Consider the following 21,629-nt stretch of genomic DNA (forward strand, 5'->3'; position numbering starts at 1 on the left):
GTCTGGAAGTTTTGTGTGCCCACCCCCCGCCCCCCACAAATTCATGTTGAAATTTAGTCCCTGGTTAGATCATGAGGGTGGAGTCCACGTGGATGGGATTATTGCCCTTATATGAGAGTCCTGAGGGAGCTTGTCAAACCTTTCGCTGCCTGAGGACACAGCTAGAAGGTGCATTTGGAAACAAAGTGAGTTATCGCCTCAGAAGTGTGGGCACCTTGACCCTGGGCTTCTCAGCCTCCAACCATGAGCAGTCGGTGTTTGTCATTTGTAAGTTGTAATTTTAAGGCAGCCTGAAAAGACTGGCCATGGCAGCTGCACGACATTTTGAATGTATTGAGTGCCCCTGGACTGTACACTTGAAAACAGTCACACCCCTATAAAATGGGAGGAAATTGAGTAAATAAACTAAACTCTAGGTAAAAGGCAGAGATTTTCAGACTGAATAAAAATGACTTGTCGACATGGTGTTATAAGGAATGTGCTTGACCATCACATCTAAGTTGCTAGGTTGTCAGTGAAGGCAAGGCTGGCATTAGAAGACGTCACTGTCTCCCTGAATAGACGTGCCAGACCCAAAGCCTCGCCTAAGAAAGTGTGCACTTGATGTGGGTCAGGGAGCTGATTTATCAATAAGGCAAAACCCTAAAGCATGTGCAGCTCAAAACTGAACCCCAGCATACACAAAGCCAAAGTGACCAAAGAGGAAGGTGACAAATTGGATCATCGGAGATTTTAACATCCCTTGCTCTGCAATTGATAAAATACAGCAGGAAAATGTGATAAACATATAAAAGATTTGGACAGCGCTAACCAAGTTGATCTGACATTTCAAGAACACTGTTCCCAACTGCCCTGGTTTGGACTGAACCTTCTCACACCCCCCAAGTTAGTATGTTGTGTGTTGAAGCCCCTCGCCCCTGATGTGACCATGTTTGAAGATGGCTTATTGGGCAGTAGCAGTAAGTGAGGCTCTCATCCTGTAGGGCTAGCGTCCTTATAGGAGGAACGGGAGGAAGCAAGCCCCTGTTTCTGTGCACATGCATGGGGAAGACGTGTGCAGGTCCCAGAAGGCCCTCGCCAGAACACAGCCACATGGACGCCCCGATGTCAAACCAAGAGAATCAGCAAGCTGGTGTGTGATTGCGCTCTTGCTTACTTTATGAGCACCCCTGGGGTGCCCCTCTGCCAGACAGGAAGGTGGTCAGGACCTTGTGCCATGCACCTTCCCTGTCGCAGGAAAGGCAAGTAGTGCTGGAGTTGTGCGGCAAGGGAGGGGTGACAGGACTGTGCCGAGGCTTCCTGTCCTGGTCCTCCTCAGGGGCTTGGCAGGGACTTGCCATGACTGTGCCTAGGAATGGTCCCTCAGCGCACCTCGGAAGCTCCTCCAAGCCTGTCATCTTTTTGTGAGGATAGAGAAGTGCTCTCGGAAATTGGAGTACAGAGCAGTGGCCAGATTTTGTAGCATTTTCTGTCTCAAGCTGGAGAGTGCTGCTGGTCCTGGGGGACATGTTGGAGGCTTTTTCTCATCTCCTCAGACATCATGTGGCAGGCGAGCACCGTACCAGCCTCTGGACTGTTTGCCCTGTGCATTTCCACTTGTTTCGTTCCTGGTGTTTGTATTTAATTGTACTAATGACTGAATTACTGAATAATAAAATCACCAATCAGCTGATGTGTTCCAATTAGCACTGTCGAGGGTTTTCTTTGCTGATATTTGGGATATGAGTCTATATACGTTCAGCTGATATTTACATATAGTTCATTTAAGGGCTTGGGTAGGTAGCCCTGTGGTAGAATGCTTGCCTAGTACATGCAAGGTCCTAGATTTGATCCCTAGAACTGCAAGAAAGGTAAGGTTTGTTTATTCCATAAACAATACTTAATGGATATGCACTTTTATATTAGTGAGAAAATAACTTTAGTATGTATAACATTTTTATCATACAGTTGAATTTTAAGGTTTGTCCTCTTTTCTAATTAACATAATTTGTGATTTCAAAAATGCTTTCTTTGCTTTGGAATAAACTTTAGTTGGAATGGATAGCTTTGTTTTCTTTTTGCAACTATTTGATGATTTTTAAATACTCAGGGACAATTATATTTATTAGTAAGAATCTCCTCACTTAAGGAAATGCTGGCCTGAGTTCTGTAGCAATGTGAAGATCTCATTGAGTTTGCACTCCTTAATATGTCTAGGAATTAGAAAGTATAGGAATTGAACTTTGAATCATTGGGTTTTTGAAATTGAGAAACATCCGTACTTTAACCTAACTTTGTTAACTCAGACCTCGAAGGCTGTAGTCATTGCTTTCTGCACGTATACAAGAAGCAAAATGAGGGACCAGTAACACAGGCTTTTTTCTGAGGTGCTTTCTTAAGCTATTTTATCAAAATTTGTGAATTAGAATAATTTAGAGTGAAACACTGTTTTTTCCCCCAATTAATATCTAGGTTTCAAGGAGTCATGAAGGAAATTTAGATCATTGCATTTGGCTTGAATATACCCAGTGAAAGTCCACTGCACCTTCAGATTGTGTGCATAGTTAACCCAATTATTTTCTTCACGTCCTGCCTATTTTTTAAAGATGCTGAGAGCAGGAGCTATAAGTATCACAAAGGAGCTAGTGGCAGAAAAATGGAATAAGAATGTTTTTTTAACCATTGCTTGTTTTTACAGACTCTGCTCTGCTCTGAGAGGTGGTAAATTTTTAGTCTGGTTTTATTAACAAACCATAACCCAAAACAGGATTGCTGGGGTCTGGTGTCTGTCTGGTAGTTGTAGGGTGTGTGGGCAGTGGGGAGATTACACCCAAGGACCATGGGTGTTCCTGCAGGTGACTGTGAAAACCTGCTTTCTCTGCTTTCCTGGGAATGTTAGAAGATACCCTAGTGGCTCAGGGAAGGTTACGTTGCATCCCAGCAGCAAGCTTGAGCTGCTGTCTGGAGTCTTCTCATCATGGCGTGGAGAGGATGTGGCAGCAGGCAGGTGCCCAAACCATGGAGGGGAGAGGAAAAGAGGAGTGAGTGTATCTTCAGGGAGCAGTGCTGTGTGGTGCCCGACACTCGGGGTGATTCCTCGGGTCTTCTGAGCTGGACTGTGTGAGAGCCCAGCATCTTAGCCCTTCACAGTTCAAATGTGTTATTGCTGCTTTTTTTTTTTTTTTTGGAACCGGGGATTGAACTCGGGGACACTCAGCCACTGAGCCATATCCACTGTCCTATTTTGCATTTTACTTACAGACAGGGTCTCACTGAGTTGCTTAGCGCCTCACTTTCACTGAGACTGGCTTTGAACTGTCGATCCTCCTGCCCCAGCCTTCTGAGCCCCTGGGATTACAGGATGCGCCACTGCTTTTCTTTTACTAAATTTTATAAATGAATAGGGATGGATACCACAATTTTAGATGTAAAAATTTATGTATTTAATCATCATTATCAGAAGCTTAATAATGTTGCCATGAAGAAAGTCAACAGCTTTAAAATGCATACTCCACGTCCCTCAGAGAAACCTCAGAAAGCACCAGAAAAGCAAACTGCCCCGTAATGGCGCATCTTCCTCATTTACCAAAAATGACTCTGGCCCACGTATTCAAGTAATCATCTAGTACTCTGCTGCTCTGTGGATATGTTGACATCTTTAATTTTTTTTTTTTTTTAGCCTTTAATGATACAGTGATTAATTTCAGTGATTTCCATATTTGACATTGTTTTTGATCTTCTTTTTACTTTGTTCTCTGCTTTCTGCATCTCCCCTCCCAACCCTCCCTCTTCTTCATCCCATTTTTATTGTTGGGTTGTTTTGTTTGTGTGTCTGTGTCGATTGTTTTTGGTTTCTGTTGGTCTGGTGTCCTCTCCTCTCTTCCTGTTTCCCCCTCCTGCTGCTGTAGCCCCACAGGCTGTGGACCCTGGCCGAGCAGGTAGGGGACTTTTCTGTTCACCACGCAGCGCCTACCACCCACCCACGCACCTCCTGCCTTGCCCGCTTCCAGCCGTGGGACAGACTGGAAGTTGAGTGAGATTGACTGAGGGTCTCTAGACCCCATGCCCTCCAGGGTGATGTCGCTGCTCAGGTCTCTTCAAACACTTCCTTGGTGTGGCACATGCTGTACTTCCATTGTGCATAATCAGTGGTTTCTTTGCCAGTTTGGGTTCATCTCCATTTTCCATCGTTTTCTTAGTGACCCATTTTCTGATTTGCTGTTTGTTTGATTGGCCGTCTGTGGTCACGTGTTTGGCACCAAGAGTATCAGGTCAGTCCTTCACTCGATGCTAGTCTGTAACCCAGAGTCACTGAGCAGTCTTAGGTCAGCAAGAATGCCCTCCTCTGCATTGCACTGTCCCTGTGGGGGCATCTCTGGACTAATGTGCATATGCTGTTCTTTTTCCTACCTTGGTGGTGAGATCCCAGTGACCAGCATTATCAAGTAGCATAGCACATTTTAACGATGTCGTCTGGTTTTTATTCTTATATTTAAACATGTCTTTGGTACAAAATCAAGGTTCTCACCTGAAGAATTTTAGTGTTGATTCTTCAAATAAATTCTGAAGGGTCCCCTTTTTTGGGCAAATTGGCTGTGGGTTATTTTTCTTTTTTTTTTTTTTTTTCTGTTTTTGGTCAACTGAGGTATTGCTTAGCCTCCCCCAGGAAATGTTTGTCAAGAGTTGGTTCCACTTGTAGCCTTAATACTGCCACCCAGTAGCACAGATCACTGGCCTGAAGTCGACCCAGCATATCTTTTGAAGGGATTTCTGGTGCAAGAAGAGTCCTGGGCTGCCTTGTTATACACAGTCGGCTCTTACCATAAGATCCTGCCCAGCTGACAGGGATGAACATGCCACCTTCCTGATTTATGACACAGACAAAAATAGCCTCCCAAGGCTGGAGAACTAAGGCACAGGTGGAACTAACAGGAACAAAATAATTATCTCTCATGTCCTTCTCCTCAATCTGTCAGTTAACGTCACACATCTGCTGCAGTATCTCAAACTCTAAAAATACCCCTTTCTGGATGCGTGTATTAAATCTTCCCAGAAGACGAAGCTTCATATCCTTGACGGGCTGTTCTTGCTGGCAAGCCATTTTCTTAGCATTTTCAGACTTCTTTCAGTGGGCAAAATATGCAGTCCATGTCTTTCATATATATATATATATATATATATATATATATATATATATATGAATGATAGTCAAGCTGTGTGAAAGTCCAGTTTTATCCAAATAAGATGTTGCTTTAATAATTGAGGTTATCAAACTAAAAGTTAATAGGTATTTTGGAGAGGTGTGTTTAGCACCATTAGTTTTTGTCCTCAGTTTAAGGTTTTACCCAAGAAATGCTTACCAGCTAGGAGAGCCATGAACCCAATTTTCTTCCACACAACCTTGAGTTAACCACACTTTGTCATTGCTTGCAGGGGACCTCGGGACCTGACCCAACCACTGTCTATGTTGACATGAGAGCCCTGAGACATGACAGGTATGGTACCCGGGTGGGTTTTTCTTTTGTTCTAGTTGGCTGCCTGGCTCACAGGTGCCCACCTAGGAGGAGCGGCAGCATCGTTCACCTCGTTCACAGTGTGATTATTTTATGGATAAAGAGGGAGACTTGGGCAAGTTGGCTCAAGCACTGCAGGTAGGAACTGGGGGTACCCGAGCAGCAGAGCAGCCAGAGTCACTGCCGCTGCCAGCTCACCAGGAGGCAGGTGGTGCTTTCTGTCCTTGGCCATTTCAGGCTACATTTTGCACCTCAAACACATCAACATTCTGCGCACTTGTAAAGGAGTGTCCATGGAAAGTTCCAGTGGAAGTCAAGTTGCCTTTTCTGTGCAGCTTGTTGGGTGACCTCCTAAGCAAGCCTGAAAGATGATATTGGGTACATAAGGAAGCCTGGGGGCAGGGGGTGAAGCAAGAAGAGAATGCCATTAGCGATGCCCCAAGAGAGGGGACCTGTTAAAACGCACAAGAAGGAAGAAAGGATTTTACTGTTTTTAACGTGGACGTTCCCCACTGAAGTGGATAATTTGGTTTGATGACTCTGCAGGTGCCCAGGCGTTACGTGATGGGCAGACCTTGACACACACCCATTGTCTTTCATAGCTCTCAGTGACTGCGTTGCCATGTGCCAGACACTGAGCTGCTCGCCCTGCATTTCTCATTTGCTCACCTACCAACACCCATCCAACAACCTACTGTGTCACTTGCCACAGTAAATGGAGACATCTGGTCAGGAGGTGGGGACCAGGCCTGGCCTGGCCCAGTGGGCCGTATGAGGTGCTCTTTGGTGTTGGGAACTGCCAGTTCCCATGTTTGCGAATGTGTTGGGGTGGGCAGGGCAGGCCCAGAGGCCTCAGAACTCTTTGGGCCAGGTGGGCCCTGCAGACCCCCGATGGCCCCTGGGCAGGGAACGCTGCCTGTGCTCATCAGCAGTTCTCAGCAGGGCTCTCATGCCCCCAGCGGATGTCTGGACACACCTGATGTCATCTTTGATTGGGTGATTCCGGGAACAGTACCACTGCCATCTAGTGGGTGGAGGCCAGGGGTGCTGCCAAACCTCCTGCAGTGCACAGGACAAGTGACATTGTCAGTCGTGCCCCAAGTGAGAAGCACCATATGTTTATCTGTGTCACACTTAGAGTTGCCCACCTGGCCCTGGTGGTTCTGTGTGACCCGCCTGTTCAAAAAAACCTATGTGCTGTGCAGTTAGGGAATCAGCAGGCGAGGAGCCCTGTGCTTGCAGCCCCTCAGGAGGCACTGGAGACCGAGGCCCAGAGGAAGTGGCTGCCCCCGGACTCTTGGCTGCATCGCAGCAATGCTCAGTCTGGAACATTTTCAAAATCCAGAAACGTAGAAAGATGGAAACGTTATTCCAGGAGTATAGTTTTCCAAGTGATGACTTCTGGGCTTTACAACAAACCTATGTTACCTCCTATAAAAAGTATTTGAAAGTAATTTTATATTTGTATAACTTCCTCAAAAAGTGAAGACTGTTCCATCAGAGACTCGCTTCAGTCATGTCATATGGTTCTGTCTGGCCTGGCCCTCAAAATTCATAGAGAACAAATTATAATGCACTATGGATAAAAACTGCTGAACTTTGTGTTAAGAGTACCTTGGAAATCAGAGAAGGTTGGAGGCAAGGATTTTCCCTCTTGTAAAAGGACAGAGCATCCCAGGAGCTTCTTTGACCAGTGGTTTTTTTGAAGCTACTTTTTGACTCTCTTCAGCGCAGCCAATCCATTGAGAAAGGGTGTGACTCGGGAAAAGGAAGTGAGAGCCAGTGCAGTTATGATGATAAAGAAGAAACGCTGCTCCTCAGATCAATTTGCTGTGCTAGAAAGAGCAGGCAGTCTCGTCCTCGGACGGGCTTGATTCTTTAACCCTGGCCAAGTCAATGATCCTTCCAAGTGATAGTTTTGCCCTAATTTGTAAAGTAATCTGTAGGCATATTGAAACAGAGTGCTCTGAGACTGAAGCTCAGAGCTCAGCAGGTGGGCATATCACACCCTGGTGGGCAGCACACTACCTGTGATAGTGGACAAGGCTGTTCATTCCCCCAGAGTGGCCCTGTAGGCTGCTTCTCACAAGGTGGTGCACACAGACCCTTGTGTCTGCCCAGACTGTCCTCAGCAGCCTTCAGCCAGGGCCCACCTCTGTTCTTTGGTATGATCACAGTGGGGTTTCCTAGACTTGGAGCCTCCATGCTCTCTATCAGGGGAGCTTGGGAAGCTGTGGGAGTGTGGTGGTTGGGTGGCCAGGTGGCATTTTTCCCCACAGAGGCCTCACCTCTCCATCGCATGTGCTCCAGGTGCTACCCTCAGGGCAGCACACTTGCCTGTAGCAAGACCAGCAGCTGGAAGATGGTGAACCAGGAGGGCTGCGGGGAACCTGTTTCTTTCCTGTGACTATTCCTGTAGAAACGGGGTGGTGGCTTTCTCACTTCAGCTGTATTAGGTTCTGTCACAAGGATTAATTACTTTTCCTGTTGCTTTAATGGTGCATTCACGTGGGAGTCCCAGGCACATGCCCAGTTACCACATAACTGACCTGAGGCAGGTTAACTTGTCAGCCTGTGTGGGGGCGGCTCCCTGAAGGCTGGGGAGAATCACAGGGAGGTCTGCCTCGTGGAAGCAAGTGATCATATATGTGTGTTAGCCATTTTTACTTGATTTTATACCTTTGTTTTTAAAACCCATTTTATTCTTGGAGCCCCTAAGGTGGGCACTGGGCAATCTGCATTTGTTACAGGTTGCCATGGAGACAATCCCTGTATCTTGAATAAACATATTCCCCACATGTACAAGGGGGAAAGTAATGAAATGTTTTGAGGCTATCTGAAAGTGAATGCTAGTTTTGTTAGTTTTTAAAATATATATATACACACACACACATATATATATACACACACACATATATACATATATATGCACACATATATATATACACACACACACACACACATATATATATATATATATATATATATATATATATATATATAAAGTGAACTCACAGTCAGTCACTCATTAGCTCTTAAGCACTTAAATTTTCCAGGCTTTAGAAAGGAAAAAAAATATTTTTTCACACATTTAAAGAAATGGTTTTTAACAGTTTGTCAAATCTTAGGAAAGCAATGTTAGTATAAAGGCCTACAATGAAAACTTTCTTAGCTTCCTCAGTACTTGAAACCCAAAGTCATAATTAACTTAGTGTCTAAAAATAGATACTAAGTTAATTCCCAGCCAGTGGTTACCTGTGGATTAAGATCCTGATCCTAAGAGAAGCAGGCAGAGAATAAATGCAGACCCATGGACCTGACTTCATCAGCAGCAGGATGGGAGGACCAAGGACAGATTGAGGCAGAAGGGCAAATCAGGGGCCCTCTGCTGGGTCAGTACTGGTGTGTGGGGGTGGCATATATGCATATGTGTGTGTTGTGTACACACGTATGTGATACGTGTGCAAGTGCATGTGTGTGAATGTGTTGCCCGTGAGTTGGAGTGTGTTGTGAATGTGTGTGCTAGTATGTGCACAAGTGTGCGCACCTCGTGTTGTGTATGTGCATAAGTGTGTTGTAAGTGCAGTATGTGGGCAAATGTGCATGTGAGTTTGCAAGGGTGTTGTGTGTCACAAATGTGAGCAGGTGATGTATTGCAAGTATGTTTGTGTGTTTCAGGGCCATGTGTATATGTGTTGACATGTAAGTTAATGTTTTGCAAATGCATGAGGGTTTTCACATTGAGGGTTTCAAATGTGAGTGAACCCATGCATGAGTGTGATTGAGTGCGTGGTTGTCGTGTGTGCGGGTGTATAAAATTGCACAGGTCTGCACGGTGGAGGGCATGTGAGTGCACACAAGGATTCCCTGGGAGCGTGCCAGGGTCAGCAGCTGGTCCGCCACTTAGTTCATTGTGGCCTCTGGCCCTAGCAGATGGGAATGGGTCCTTACATGGAGCTCACACTTCACTGCTGAATACTTCCGTCTCCAGCCTCTGTCTGCATCTCACTGTCCTGGGATGAACAGTGTGCCTGGGAGTCTCGCTGCTGTTCATTTGTGCCGGCCTCAGCCTGCTGCCGCAGTCCCTCATGGACCAGGGCTGAGCCTCGCCTGCTCTCTGGCTGTACTGAATCTGACATGATGGATGCAGTGAGGTTAGGTCAGGCTAAAGCCCTGACTTCTGGGCCCAGTTCTACCACTTTCTAACTGTTGATGCCATGCACATTGACACCTTGTGTTTTTCTTTCCCTGCCTGTAAAATAGTGATAGTGGTACCTACTCTTAGATCTCTTGAGAGGATTCAAATTTAACATACCCCAGTGCTTGGGACAGTGCCTGACAAATTGTGAGCCTCATACATGCTGTCTTACGTGGTCACGTACTCACACGCTCATACGAATCATGTGGACTCACTCGTTTGTACTTGTCTCTTGGTCTCTGAGGGGATTTGGTTCCAGGGTCCCCTTCTATAACATGGTGTCATATTTGCACATCCCCCAAATACTGTATATCATCTCTAGATTACTTATAATAGCTAACATAGTGCACACACTGTGTAAGTTGTTGTTGTGCTGTATTGTCTAAGGAATAATGAGAGAAAATCCACACACATTCGGTGCATACACATTTTTCAAAACCATTTTCAGTCTGCAATTGCCTGTGTCCACTGATGTAGACCTGCTGATGTGCAGGGCCTGCTACATTTGCCTTTCATCTTTATTATCCACACACGTTTTCCTCCTTGATTTCGGCTTTGGCTGTCATCCAGCACGAAAGCAGCTTTCTAATTGGTTGTTTGGGCCCAACTTAATAGTACATACTCACAGGATTGTGAGTGTGGCATGGTTTTGTGATTGATTGAACAGTACTTGTGAAGCATTCTTGAAAGTCAGGTGACCTTTCAACAGAGAAAACTGAAAAGTGGAAGAACAGCGTCTATCGTGTGCTGTGTCTGCTGTGGTTGTTGGATGTGAATTTCCTCTGAGGCGAGTCAGTCTTCATGGAGTTGCTTCCATCCTCCCCTGGGCCTGATTAAAATCACAGTCCTTCCCTGCTCTGTGTCTCCTCGTCAAAGTCTTCTGGGTACTTGAGAAAGAGGGCAGCTGCAGGCACCGTGCGGCACCCAGATCAGGTGAGAGTGCGGCCATGCCCTCCTCCTGGAACACCCAGCCTGGGTCCAGAGGCGGCCTCCTAGGCCTGCCCCAGAACCTTGGCCAAGAGACAGCAGAGGCCAGTGTTTGCTGTAATTCTTTAATCTTTGCTTTTTAAAAATTCCCATCCAAAGACACACCCTAAAATCTTGACTACTTTTAGTCTTTAAATCTCATTCTAATTTCTTCTTGCGACTTGTTCTGTGACCTTAAGTCTTTCTTAAGTGTCTCTTTGGCTTTTGAGTGAGGGGATTGCAGTTGAGGATGTCCAGTCCCTGCCCCTTGTGGGAGCTCCTGAGGCTGCAGCTTGTCCCTACCCCTCCGCCTCCCCCACCCTCCACCAGGTTGAGGGGGCCCCTCCTCCCACACCCTGGTGTTCCCCCTTGTCTATCTGCAAACACGACATGATTGAGGTTATTGAAACATGAGAGTCCAAACCCCCTGGCCCTTCTTGGTGACAGCAGTGCCATCTCTCTCCCAGGGACAAGTACCTCCTGGGATCGCTTGATGATGTTCTTTGGCTTCAGGGACAGCACGCTGGCTCTTCTTTTGTTTAAATAAGCAGACGCTCCTTTTATGCCCTTTTTGTGGAGAAGCTGCTTTTCTGCTTAGAGGTGAGCAAGAACACTGCTCAGCGCTGTGTCTCTTCTGTGCCCTTCCTATGTCAGCAGGCGGTGACGGAGTGACAGACATCATGAATGGTGCTTTGCCTTAGCCCTCACCTGCTTTATTCATTTCCTCAGGTTGCTTGTCCCTCACTTCAGCCCCTTCCTGCCTGCCATGCTGCAGATCTGTGAGCCAAAGGAGAAAGCAAGCCAGCCTCTGTGAGGGGCACGTGCTTTCATAATTGCATGCTGATATTTTCTGCTAAAAAAGGATAAACAAGCTTAGAAACAAAACTCAGAGGGACAGGTGGACCTCATCAGGCTCCAGGGAGGTCCCCATGAGGGGACGGTCCCCCGTAACTTTCTCACTAAGAACCCAAACCATAAGGAACCCCAGAAGATATTTTGTTTCCTTTTTCTCCCATATTCTTTAGTGGAGCACTATAGTCCACAGTGGTGGGATCTGTTGTCACATGTTCGTACACGCACACAGTACGACAGTATAGCTTGGCCAATATCATTCCTCAGTGTTCCCTCCACCCTCCCCCAGTCCCTTTCCTCTACTCTACCCATCTCCCTTCGATTTGCATAAGATCACCAACCTTTCTTTTCCTTTTTCCTCTCTAGTTTCCACATAGGAGAGAAAACATATGACCTTTGAATTCCTAAGTTTGGCTTAACATAATGATCTAAAGTTCCATCCATTTTCCTACCAATGACATGTTTTATTCTCCTCTATGAATGAATAAAACTCTAGTGTGTATACATGCCCATTTTCTTTATTCATTCACCTACTGATGGACACCTCGGCTGGTTCCAGAGTTGGTCTATTGTAAACTCTGCTGTTTTCAACATGGGTGTGCATATATCACTACGGTATGCTGACTTTTATTCTTTAGGATAAATACTGAGCAGTGGTGGGTCTGGGCCATATCGCGCTCTATGCCTCGTCTTGAGGAACCTCCTTGCTGACTTCCATAGTGGCTGTACTAATTTACAGTCCCACCAACAGTGGGAAAGTGCTCCTTTTTCTCCTCGTCTTATCCAGCATTAATTATTATTCGTGCTCTTGATGGTGGCCATTCTAACTGGAGTGAGATGAAGTCTCAGTTTTGATTGGTATTTCCCTAAAGGCTAATGGTATGGAACATTTTCTTCATATATTTGTTGGCCATTTGTGTTTCTGCCCCAAAAGGATATTCAAATGATTTTTGAAAATGTTTTTCAATGTTTCAATTGTGGTAAAACGCAGATAAAAGTGCTATCTTGACTGTTTTCAAGTGCACAGTTCAGTGGTGTTAAGTGTATTCACATCGTTGTGCAGCCATCACCCTGGTCCATGTCCAGAACTCTTCCCATCCCAAATCAAAAGTGTCCCATTAAACACTAAACCCCCCATTCCTGGTCCTCCCCAATCATCCTTCTTTCTGTCCCTGTGTATTTGATCACTCTGCCTCTGGTGAGCAGAGTCTTTGTGTTTCGTGTAATGTTCTCAGGGTCCACCCGTGTTGTGACAGTGGCAGAATATCTTTACATTTGGAGACGGAGGGGTTGTGTGGATGTCCCATCCTTACCACTTGAGGGGTCCCCGTCCTACTTTCCACAGTAATTCTGGCCCTGTGTGTTCCCATCTGCTGTGCACAGTGTGCAAGTGTCTTGTGCATGTCACATTTATTTCCTGGTTTAATGATAGTGGCCATCTTCATGGGGGTGCGGTGGGGCCTCGTGGTTTTACTTGCATTTTACTAGTGATTATGATTTTGAGCATCTTCTCTTGCTATTGACCATTCATATACTTTCTTTGGAGAAGTGTCTATTTAAGTCCTTTGCCCACTTTTTAACTGTTTGTTGTTGTCATTGTTATTGAGTTGTAGGAATTCCTTGATATTCTAGCTATGAATTAGCCCATTATCGTATGAATGATGTGCAAATTTTTCCATGTGCTTCATGGCTCTCTTTTGCATCTGATTGATCCAATGGTGTCCTTTGTTTTGATGTAGCACAGTTTACTCTTTTTCTCTTTTTGCCATCTATGCTTTCGGTATCATATCCAAGAAATAACGGGCAAATCCAGTGTCAGGAAGTATCTCCCCAGTGTTTTCTCTTGATGGACCTTTATTTTATTCATTTATTTATATGCAGTGCTGAGAATTGAACCCACATGTGAGGCAAGTGCTCTACCACTGAGCCATGATCCCCACCCCCAGTGTTTTCTCTTAGTAGTTTATAGTTTTAATTGTTGCATTTAGATCATTGATCCTCTTTGGGTTAAATAATTTTGAATTATATTATTTAAAGGAGGGGACAGTTTTCCTGTAGAATGTCAGTGTAATCTAGGACAAAAATAACTTGGGAAATACCCCTGATTAATGCAAGTTTAAAAAACAATACGGTGGCGCACGCCTGTAATCCCAGTGTCTTGGGAGGCTGAGGCAGGAGGATAGCAAATTCAAAAGCAGCCTCAGCAACTTAGAAGTCCCTAAGCAACTTAAATCCCCATCTCAAAGTAAAAAATAAAAAGGACCGGAGATGTGGCTCGGTGGTTAAGTGCTCTGGTTTCAATCCCCAGTACCAAAAGGACAAAAGAAAAGATAGCTAAATGCAGAACCTGACGCAGGCTCAGCCCCACACTACAGAGGGAACTGTAAGGAATGCTGTTGGAACTGGCACCGAGACTGTGGGTCACACAGCAGATCAGTGTTAGTACCTGTAGCCGACACCTGCTCTGTGCTGATGTTAGAGAAGATTCCCTAGGAGGAGAAACACACTGGATGCTTCAGAGTAAAGGGGTCATGATGATTTTGACTTGTCCTCAGATGGAAAAGAAGTGTGTGTGAGGAGGGGAGGGGAGGAAGGGAGAGAACGATGGGGAGAGAAAGAACTGGTACAAAGGATAAAGCAAAGGGAGTGGAACAGGAGTGATAGAGGAATCTGGGGAGGAGATATTACAAGTGGTCTTTTTCCTATTTTCATTTTTGCTTATTTTCTATAATTGGAATTTTAAGCAGAATTTTCTGGAAATAATGCTCATACATGTATAAAATCCAGAATTATTTTTTAAGTATTTTTATTCCTACTAAAAAGGAAAAATTGGCTCATGTTAGTTAAGACCTCCTGGGTGAGAAGTAAGAAGGGTAGGACTCGTAGCCACCAGTGATTGATGGAGGAGATGGAGCTGGAGCCTGGGGTGTACCAGTGCCAGGAGGGGCCTAGAAGCAAAATCCAGGAGACCCTCCCAGGCTCTCCATGCTTGCCCCTGCTCCTCTCTGCGGTGCTCTGTGCAGACTTCTCTGTGAATTGATTGGCTTCTGTGCATTTACGCCACTTGGGTGAATCCTATGGCCCTTGGGACATGATCTTGGTGACCCAGTTACCTTCCCTGAGGACGTGGGCTTGGTCCTAAGGGACAGAAGATATTCCTTTCATGAGGTTCCTTGTCTCTCATCTCAAAAGTTACCCTGTACACTGTGATGCCTTCTGAAGAGGCCAGTGGGGAGTGGGCCTGGTGAAGCTTGCAAAGATGACCTCAGTCAAGGGAACAAGGTCAACATCACCATCAGTGAGAAGACCTTTGATGTGAAGGGCACTTACCTCTGAGCACTCTCCAAAATACCTTGTAACACACATTTAATCATCAGAAAAATATCAGACAGATCCCAAATGAAGGGTATCCTGTGAAGCTCCTCGCACATCCTCTAGACTGTCCTGGTCAGAACAGGGTAGTTCTGAGAGGCCTGCACAGCCCAAGGAGAAGAATGCCTCAGGGATCCATTAGGGAAGACCAAGGGAGTGGAAATAAATGGCAAGTTAATAATATCTCAATGTTGGTTCATTAACTACATCTAAAGGCAGGTGTGCCAGGTGCAGTGGAGCACACCTGTCATCCTCGTGGCTCGGTAGGCTGAGACAGGAGGATTGAGAGTTCAAAGCCAGCCTCAGCAACTTAGCAAGACCCTAAGCAACTTAATGAGACCCTTTCTCTAAATCAAATATTTAAAAGGACTAGGTTGTGGATTGGTAGTTAAATGTCCCTGGGTTCAATCTCTAGTACCACCACCCCCCAAAAAATAGTGTGTTGTAAGATTGGGGTTTATAGTAGGGGAACATGGGAACTCTACTCTCCACTTAGTAGTTTTTCTTAAATATAAAACTGCCCTGAAAAATAAAGCATATTGAGTCTTAAAAAAAATTGGAGGGGGGAGTCTGGCAGAGGAGTCTGGATTTAGGGAGGGGACGGTGTAGAAGGTGGGCACGGTCTGTGTAGGTGCTTTGCTCTGGTGAACTGTTCGTCTCCTTCACTTTCAGGTGGTTGGCACCTGGACTTTCATGCTAGAAACCGCTCCCTGTTGGTCTAGCGATGGCCACTGTGGGTCGTCCGAGGCTGGAATGTGTAGGTTTTCCTAGGGCTGACTCCTGTGAGAACTTTCCTGTAGAAATAACAGTGCTTTGGGTGTATTTTGTTGTCTTGTGAGTGGTTTGGGGTGTGTGAATGCCATGTCTTAGTGCTAAATTTACAGATTTTTTTTCCTTTGTGATTTTAATGATCCTTTCTTATGTGTATTGCTCGTTGCAAAGAAAACAATGTTATGATCCAAACTTTGACACTAAAACTTGCCTGATTCCACTCCTCTTGTACTTTTCAGCTTCCAGGAAGCTGAGGATGAAGTTCAGTCATAGCACCTGTATTAATTAACCAAGAGGTTTATGAGTGTTGGATTTCCCTTTTCATTCAGGGGAATTTTTTAAAAAAACTTGTTCAAACGATCAGTATTTTAGCTGCTCCACATTATTTTTGGAATATGTGATTTAAAATTTTGATGAAAGGTTTTGGTTGGTTTTCCAGTAGCACGTCCTTAAATGCCAGCAGGGTGAGCGGGGCTGCCCCGGGGACAGCAGCTCCATTTCACGTTGCTGGCTGTTCTGGGTCCGTCCTGCCCCCTCCCCTGTGTGATGCCATAGGAGACATTGTCAGCTGCGACTGCGATCACTCGAGTCGCGCTGGTTGCCGAGGTAGAGGGTGCAGAGGATGTTAATCTTCTAGTTCAGAGGACAGGGATAGTAGTGCTGGCAGGACAAGGGTGGCTCCCCTGGCTCTCCTGACTGTCTGCATCAGGTGTTCCCCACACGTTTGTGCCACGTAGTGATAAGCAGCCCCACCTTTGGTGATTCTGAAGTGGTTGCATCTCTGGCAGGAGCAACCATGTCCTGTGTCCACTCTCCTCTGCTGGGCACATCATGTGGATTTGCTTCTTCATTGTTACTACAATGTCTCCAGAACCAGTGTTTTGATGGATGCAACTAGTCATGTGAGGGTTGGCGAGGGGAGGGTGGCTGTGTACATCCCTCTGCATGGGCTCCAACATGGCTCCTTGCCCCTTTGGTGAAAATCCTGGAGGAAGAGTGTTTCTTCACATGACTGGGCAGGACTGGAGGGGACATGACCCTGTGGCTTTGCTCAGGCAAAGGCAATGATGACAAGGGTGAAGGGTGCCAAAGGGCCTCTTGGAGCCCTCATGTCCCATCACACCCAGGGCTGTGCCACCAGCCTCTGGCTCCGGCCTCAAAGGTGTCCCTTTCAGTGGAACACAGCAGTGGCGACCTGGGGTCAGCTCATTGCCAATTCTAGGAGAGAGCATGAGAGCTCATAATTGACAGCCAACCTCCCTCAGCGCACTCCTTCTGTAGTGAAAGGTTAAACTTCAAGTCTGCTTAACAGATGAGGATGGGAAACACGTTTCCCAGACCAGGATTACACTTGACTCGATGAAGGATGACGGAGCACAGAGGCCAGGCTGCAGACTTGACGCAGACACCAGCTGATTGCTTTGCAGTCTCCATGTGAAAAGCACGTGGCTCGGCCAGTGTACCGTTCAGAGAACCTCCAGCCGGGACGGGTTGCGCTCACCTCCTGGGGCCTGTCTAGGCTACAGACATGGACATGGGAGGCAGCAAGAGAAGTAGAAACAAAGTCCAGCTCCCGCATCTGTTGAATGGGCTCCTGGACTGTCCGAAACAGACTGTGCAGCTTTACCAGGGAGGTACGAGCCACTCCACGGGAGGTGGCCTCCACTAGAGTTCTGTCTCGGCGTTGTCTCTCCGTGAGGACAAGATGCCTCTCTCCCTCCCAGCCTCGCTCCAGCCAGCCCACTCTGCAGGGTCAGCTGGCTGGCTTGGTGTTATCCAGTGAACTGGTCCTAACTGAGCAGATGTGAGCCACCACCAACTCACGTCATTTGTAACTCTCACACTATGGGCACAGCCCCATGGTCATTCTGTGTGCCCAGCTCATCCAGCTTGCACAATAGCTGACCACCTAGGAGTTGTACCCTGGGCTGAGGAGATCGTGCCAAGCAGGGTGACCTGGGTCTTCCTGGGGCTCTCACTGTCGCCCCGCAGAGCACTTGTGTCCATGGCAGCTTCCCTGGCCATTTTTCTCGCTGCGGGTTCTGCAGGCCTTGAGGAAACCAGCCCTTCACTGTGTGGGCTGCAGCTCCGGCTCCAGCTCTCAGGCGTGTCTTTTCCTTCACTCAGGAGGCAGTGAATGCTTGGGTTGTGGGTGTTTTGTTGTTCATGTCGTTGGAGGAATCCTTGGGTGGCCTTGCCTGATGAGACCTCGGGCTTTTCACTCAGGGCACCCTGAGAGAGCCCAGCGCCCTTCCCTGCCCCTGCTGTGATAGGAAAGAAGCACCTTCCTGTTCTGAACAGAGAGGAAGTTATGCACCAGGGACCCTCTGTGTATCCCAAGTTTCAGATGAAGTCTCAGTTGGAATTCCATCTCTCTCTCCTGGGAGGCTGAGGGTCAACCAGGGGAAGGACAGGAGAGAGAAATCCGAAAGAGGCAGAGGACAGGCCTGGCCTGTGTGCCTGCAGGAAGAGCCTCCGCCTTGCTCCCTGCCTGCCCTCCCCGGGCTGGGCAGAGACCCAGGAGGCCAAGGCCTGCAGTCCTGGACACTGACAGAGTCCAGGGCTATTCTCCTGTTATGTTCTTATCTCAAATAGCCATGCTTCCTAGGTGACAGTGTGGTGCCCTGACTGAAGTCATCCCAGGAATGACACAGCTGTCATGTCAGAGCTGATAGGTGCCTCTGACCCCAGGCCTGGCAGGGGTTCTGTGGACCTGAATACAGTGCTGCAGAGTGGGTGACAGAAACACATCCAAAACAGCCCTCATTTTAAGCTCAGGGCCACTCCCTGACCTCGTCATGTGGCCTTTGCATGGTCTGTATGTCCTGCCACCCACCTTGGACAACAGCAGCCCCAGATGCTGAGTTGAGGTGGCCTCACGCTCTCATCCTTTCCTCTGGCTGCCTCTGCTCACCCCCACCCCCTTCCGGCTGCCAATTTCCCCAGCTGGTTTGGCCCCCATTCTCGATTGCTATCTCCACCATGTTTCCAGGGTCTGAATCCACAGTTAGCCAGCCAGCCATGGGACCCTGGCTCAGTCACTTGAAGTGACCGCACAATGCGGGGCAGCAGCACAGACCTCCAGGTGAGCATGGCAGAGCCGCCTCTGTTGAAGTGCACCGGTGTTTCCTGCTGACTGGCATCTTTTAGAAAGTGCCAGCCTCTGATCATGTGCCCTGGCATGGCCAGCTTCTGTCAGAGCTGGTCGTTCATGGTAGCTTCCTGGTAGCATGCTGACAGTGGGCTTCGAGGGTGTCCACCCTGCATCGGCTCAGTGCCCACAGCATCTTAATGATCTTCTGTATCAGTGTCGCTAGAAAGTGGGTTTTGAAGTTAACCTCAGTAGCCCGTTGGCATATTCTGGAATAGTTTACATAGTGCGTAAATTTGCTGTCGACATCAAGGTTTTTTTTAAGGTGGTACCAAAGATTTTGGTGGCTGTCATTTGACCCAGATCTACCTTGTCCCATGACTGCTGAGGCAGCCCAGGTGCCCCCTCTGGCCTTCCGCTGCGTCATCCTGCTGAAGAAGAAAGTCGATGTCCCCATCCCTACCCTCCCAGGGTTCCCATCTTCTATGGCTTTAGTCTGCAGTGACCTGAGCAGATGCACGAGGCTAGATGGGAGGCCAGGCCTCCTGTGTCTGAAGTTCCTCAGTTACTAAGAGACCAGAGGGAGATGGAGGCCTGGCTGCAGGAGGCCCTTGGCCAGCAGGAGTGGCCTACGGAGACCAGCGCATGCTCCATGTGCTGTACTGCCCAAGGCTCTCAGCACACGCCTGAGTCAGTGGCATCACAGCCGCCTGGCACGCGTGGGACATCTGTATCACCAAGCCAGAGCTGTGGGGTACGACACCCGCCCACTGCAGCTGCCCCTGCTGGACAGTCACCTCCACCGCTCTCCGTGGCCTGGTTGGGCTCGCAGCCCTGGGGATCCTCCTTGGCCCTTCCCCCCACTGCCCTCAGCCTCATCAGCATCAGAGGAAAGGGAGACGAGGGTGATGGAGGGGACGCAGGAAGGGCCTCTTGGTCCAACATTGCAGGAAGCCCCACACCTGCTGCCCGCAGCCCCCCCCCCGCCCCCGTCCCCAGGTGCAGCAGGCCCCTCCTGGCTTCTGCAGTCCTCTGTGTGTGGCTGCTTTCTTCTTCATTCTGTTTTGCGTACATAAGCATCATGGCCCCCTAGTTAGGTGGCAAAATGTGAAATTAACAGTGAAGGTGACAAAGTATAAAACCACAGGCCTGGGGAGGTGTGTGGCAGGCTCTGACAGGTTCTGCAGCAGTGTCCTTGGTAGTTCTCGGGACTAAATCGTCATTAAGTATTTCTTTTAATATATATGTTTTTAGTTGTCGGTGGACACAATAACTTTGTGCAGTGCTGAGGCTGGAACCCAGTGCCTCACCATCCTAGGCGAGTGCTCCACCACTGAGCCACAAACCAGCCTAAATATGTTTTAATTTAAAGAGTTTTGCTCTCTGCCCACTTGGCCAACGTGGCCTTGGGTAAGGAGGTGCCTCAGGCTGCTGTGGTCTGCAGGCCCCACCTGGCCAGCATGTGTGGCCCGCCTCTGGGAGTGCTCCAGGACCAGGTGTCACTGTCTTTTGTGATTGGCAGCTCTTTAAGAATGCCACTTAACCCTGACTCTTCCCCTTTTGGTGCATGTGCCACGTTGAACCTGGGTTAAGAGCAGGCTTGTCCTTCCAGTCGCTTCACACATCTGGCAACTGTGCCCTGGTCTCTTTCTGAGGCCTTTGCTAATGTCCTCGCCACCCTCCTGCCAGCACAGGTCTCTGCTGTGGGGCCCTCTGTCCTGTCAGGAGTCCTGCCATTGCTGTTGGATAATGCTCAGAATCAACGTCCCTTAACCTGGGCGGCAGAAGGTGCCAGTGGTACAGAAAACCCAGTGATTGACGTTGTCTGTTTCCCTTTGCAGAGTCCGGCTAGTAGAAAGAGGATCTCCTCACAGCTTGCCCTTGATGGAATCGGGAAAAGTGAGTATTGAGGGAGGAAGGCCACACCTCTGTGTGAGTGTGTTTTCCTGAATATTTCTTTTCCAAAAATTTTCTTAAAAGCAGTGTACCAGGACTACTTATAGCCATAAGTATAAAGAGTCAAGATTATAATGTATTAAACAAGTTCCCCACCCAACCCTTTGTAAAATTTGGGATGTAGGCATCCATTGCTCTGTGAACTGACCAGGAAGCCTGTGCCTTCTGTCTAGGCATGACCTCTGTTCCCAAGAGTGTATCTGAAGTGGCTGTTCCAGCTCCAGCCATCATTCCTGTGTTCAAGATAGCAGGAGGAAAAACAGAATATGTAAACAGAATGGTACAGTCTATAAGAAAGGTTCCACAGCTGTGTTAGGCTTGCATACTATTGACAGGAATTTAGTCACATGATCGGACCCAGCTCAAAGGAAGGTTGTAAATTATGGTATTGAATCTGAATTCAATCAGGGTAAATCAGGGTAACTACAACTGTGGGAGGAGGTGGAGAATGGGTATCAGGTACAGCTGTGAAGGTTCTGCCACAGGAGTCAGATCGTTCAGAGACCCGAAGGGTCTTACATTTCTACGTAAGTGAAGACCTCCTTTCTCTTTGGCCCCAATGGGCAGAACCCTTCTCCACTGGCATAATTCTGAAAGCATCTTGTGTTGTTCTGGACCTTTCAGAATCTGTGTCTATGTGACTCAAGGTCTACCTCAAGAAGTTGGTCCTAACCTAAGTGGTGGGGGCTCGGCACTGTCCTTGCCCAGTGGCAGACAGAGCTGCAGAGACAGGGCTGTCAAACTTCGTGTGCGGCCTGACTGCTTGCAGGGTCCCATGTTCTAGCCACGGTGGCTTGCCCTGCCTCCACGTGTGATCTGAGAGTTGCAGGAGGAGGCAGGCTGCATTTCAAATTGCAAGAGTGGACCTTGGGTTCTGCAGTCACACTCCTGGGGAGCTCGGAACTCTGCTGAGCAGAGAGGCTTGACGCCA

The 21,629-nt window shown here is 47.6% G+C and overlaps 1 protein-coding gene across 7 annotated transcripts in view; it reads left to right on the forward strand.

Annotated features, from left to right (window-relative positions):
• Dip2c (disco interacting protein 2 homolog C) overlaps positions 1-21,629 on the forward strand; it is a 380,677-nt gene that overhangs the window by 347,219 nt on the left and 11,829 nt on the right. For 4 of the 7 annotated variants that reach the window (XM_058575053.1, XM_058575055.1, XM_058575056.1 and 1 more), the window contains 3 exons: positions 3,888-3,917; positions 5,413-5,474; positions 20,584-20,641. In XM_058575053.1, the coding sequence (XP_058431036.1) occupies positions 3,888-3,917; positions 5,413-5,474; positions 20,584-20,641 (150 nt within the window). The remainder of the gene's footprint in view (positions 1-3,887; positions 3,918-5,412; positions 5,475-20,583; positions 20,642-21,629) is intronic. The other 3 variants (XM_046432034.2, XM_046432035.2, XM_058575054.1) reach the window with 1 other exon arrangement.

This window comes from Marmota monax, unplaced genomic scaffold (assembly GCF_021218885.2).
Source record: "Marmota monax isolate L192 unplaced genomic scaffold, Marmota_monax_Labrador192_F-V1.1 WCK01_AAM20220418_F8-fsc00071, whole genome shotgun sequence".
Taxonomy (NCBI): Eukaryota; Metazoa; Chordata; class Mammalia; order Rodentia; family Sciuridae; genus Marmota; species Marmota monax.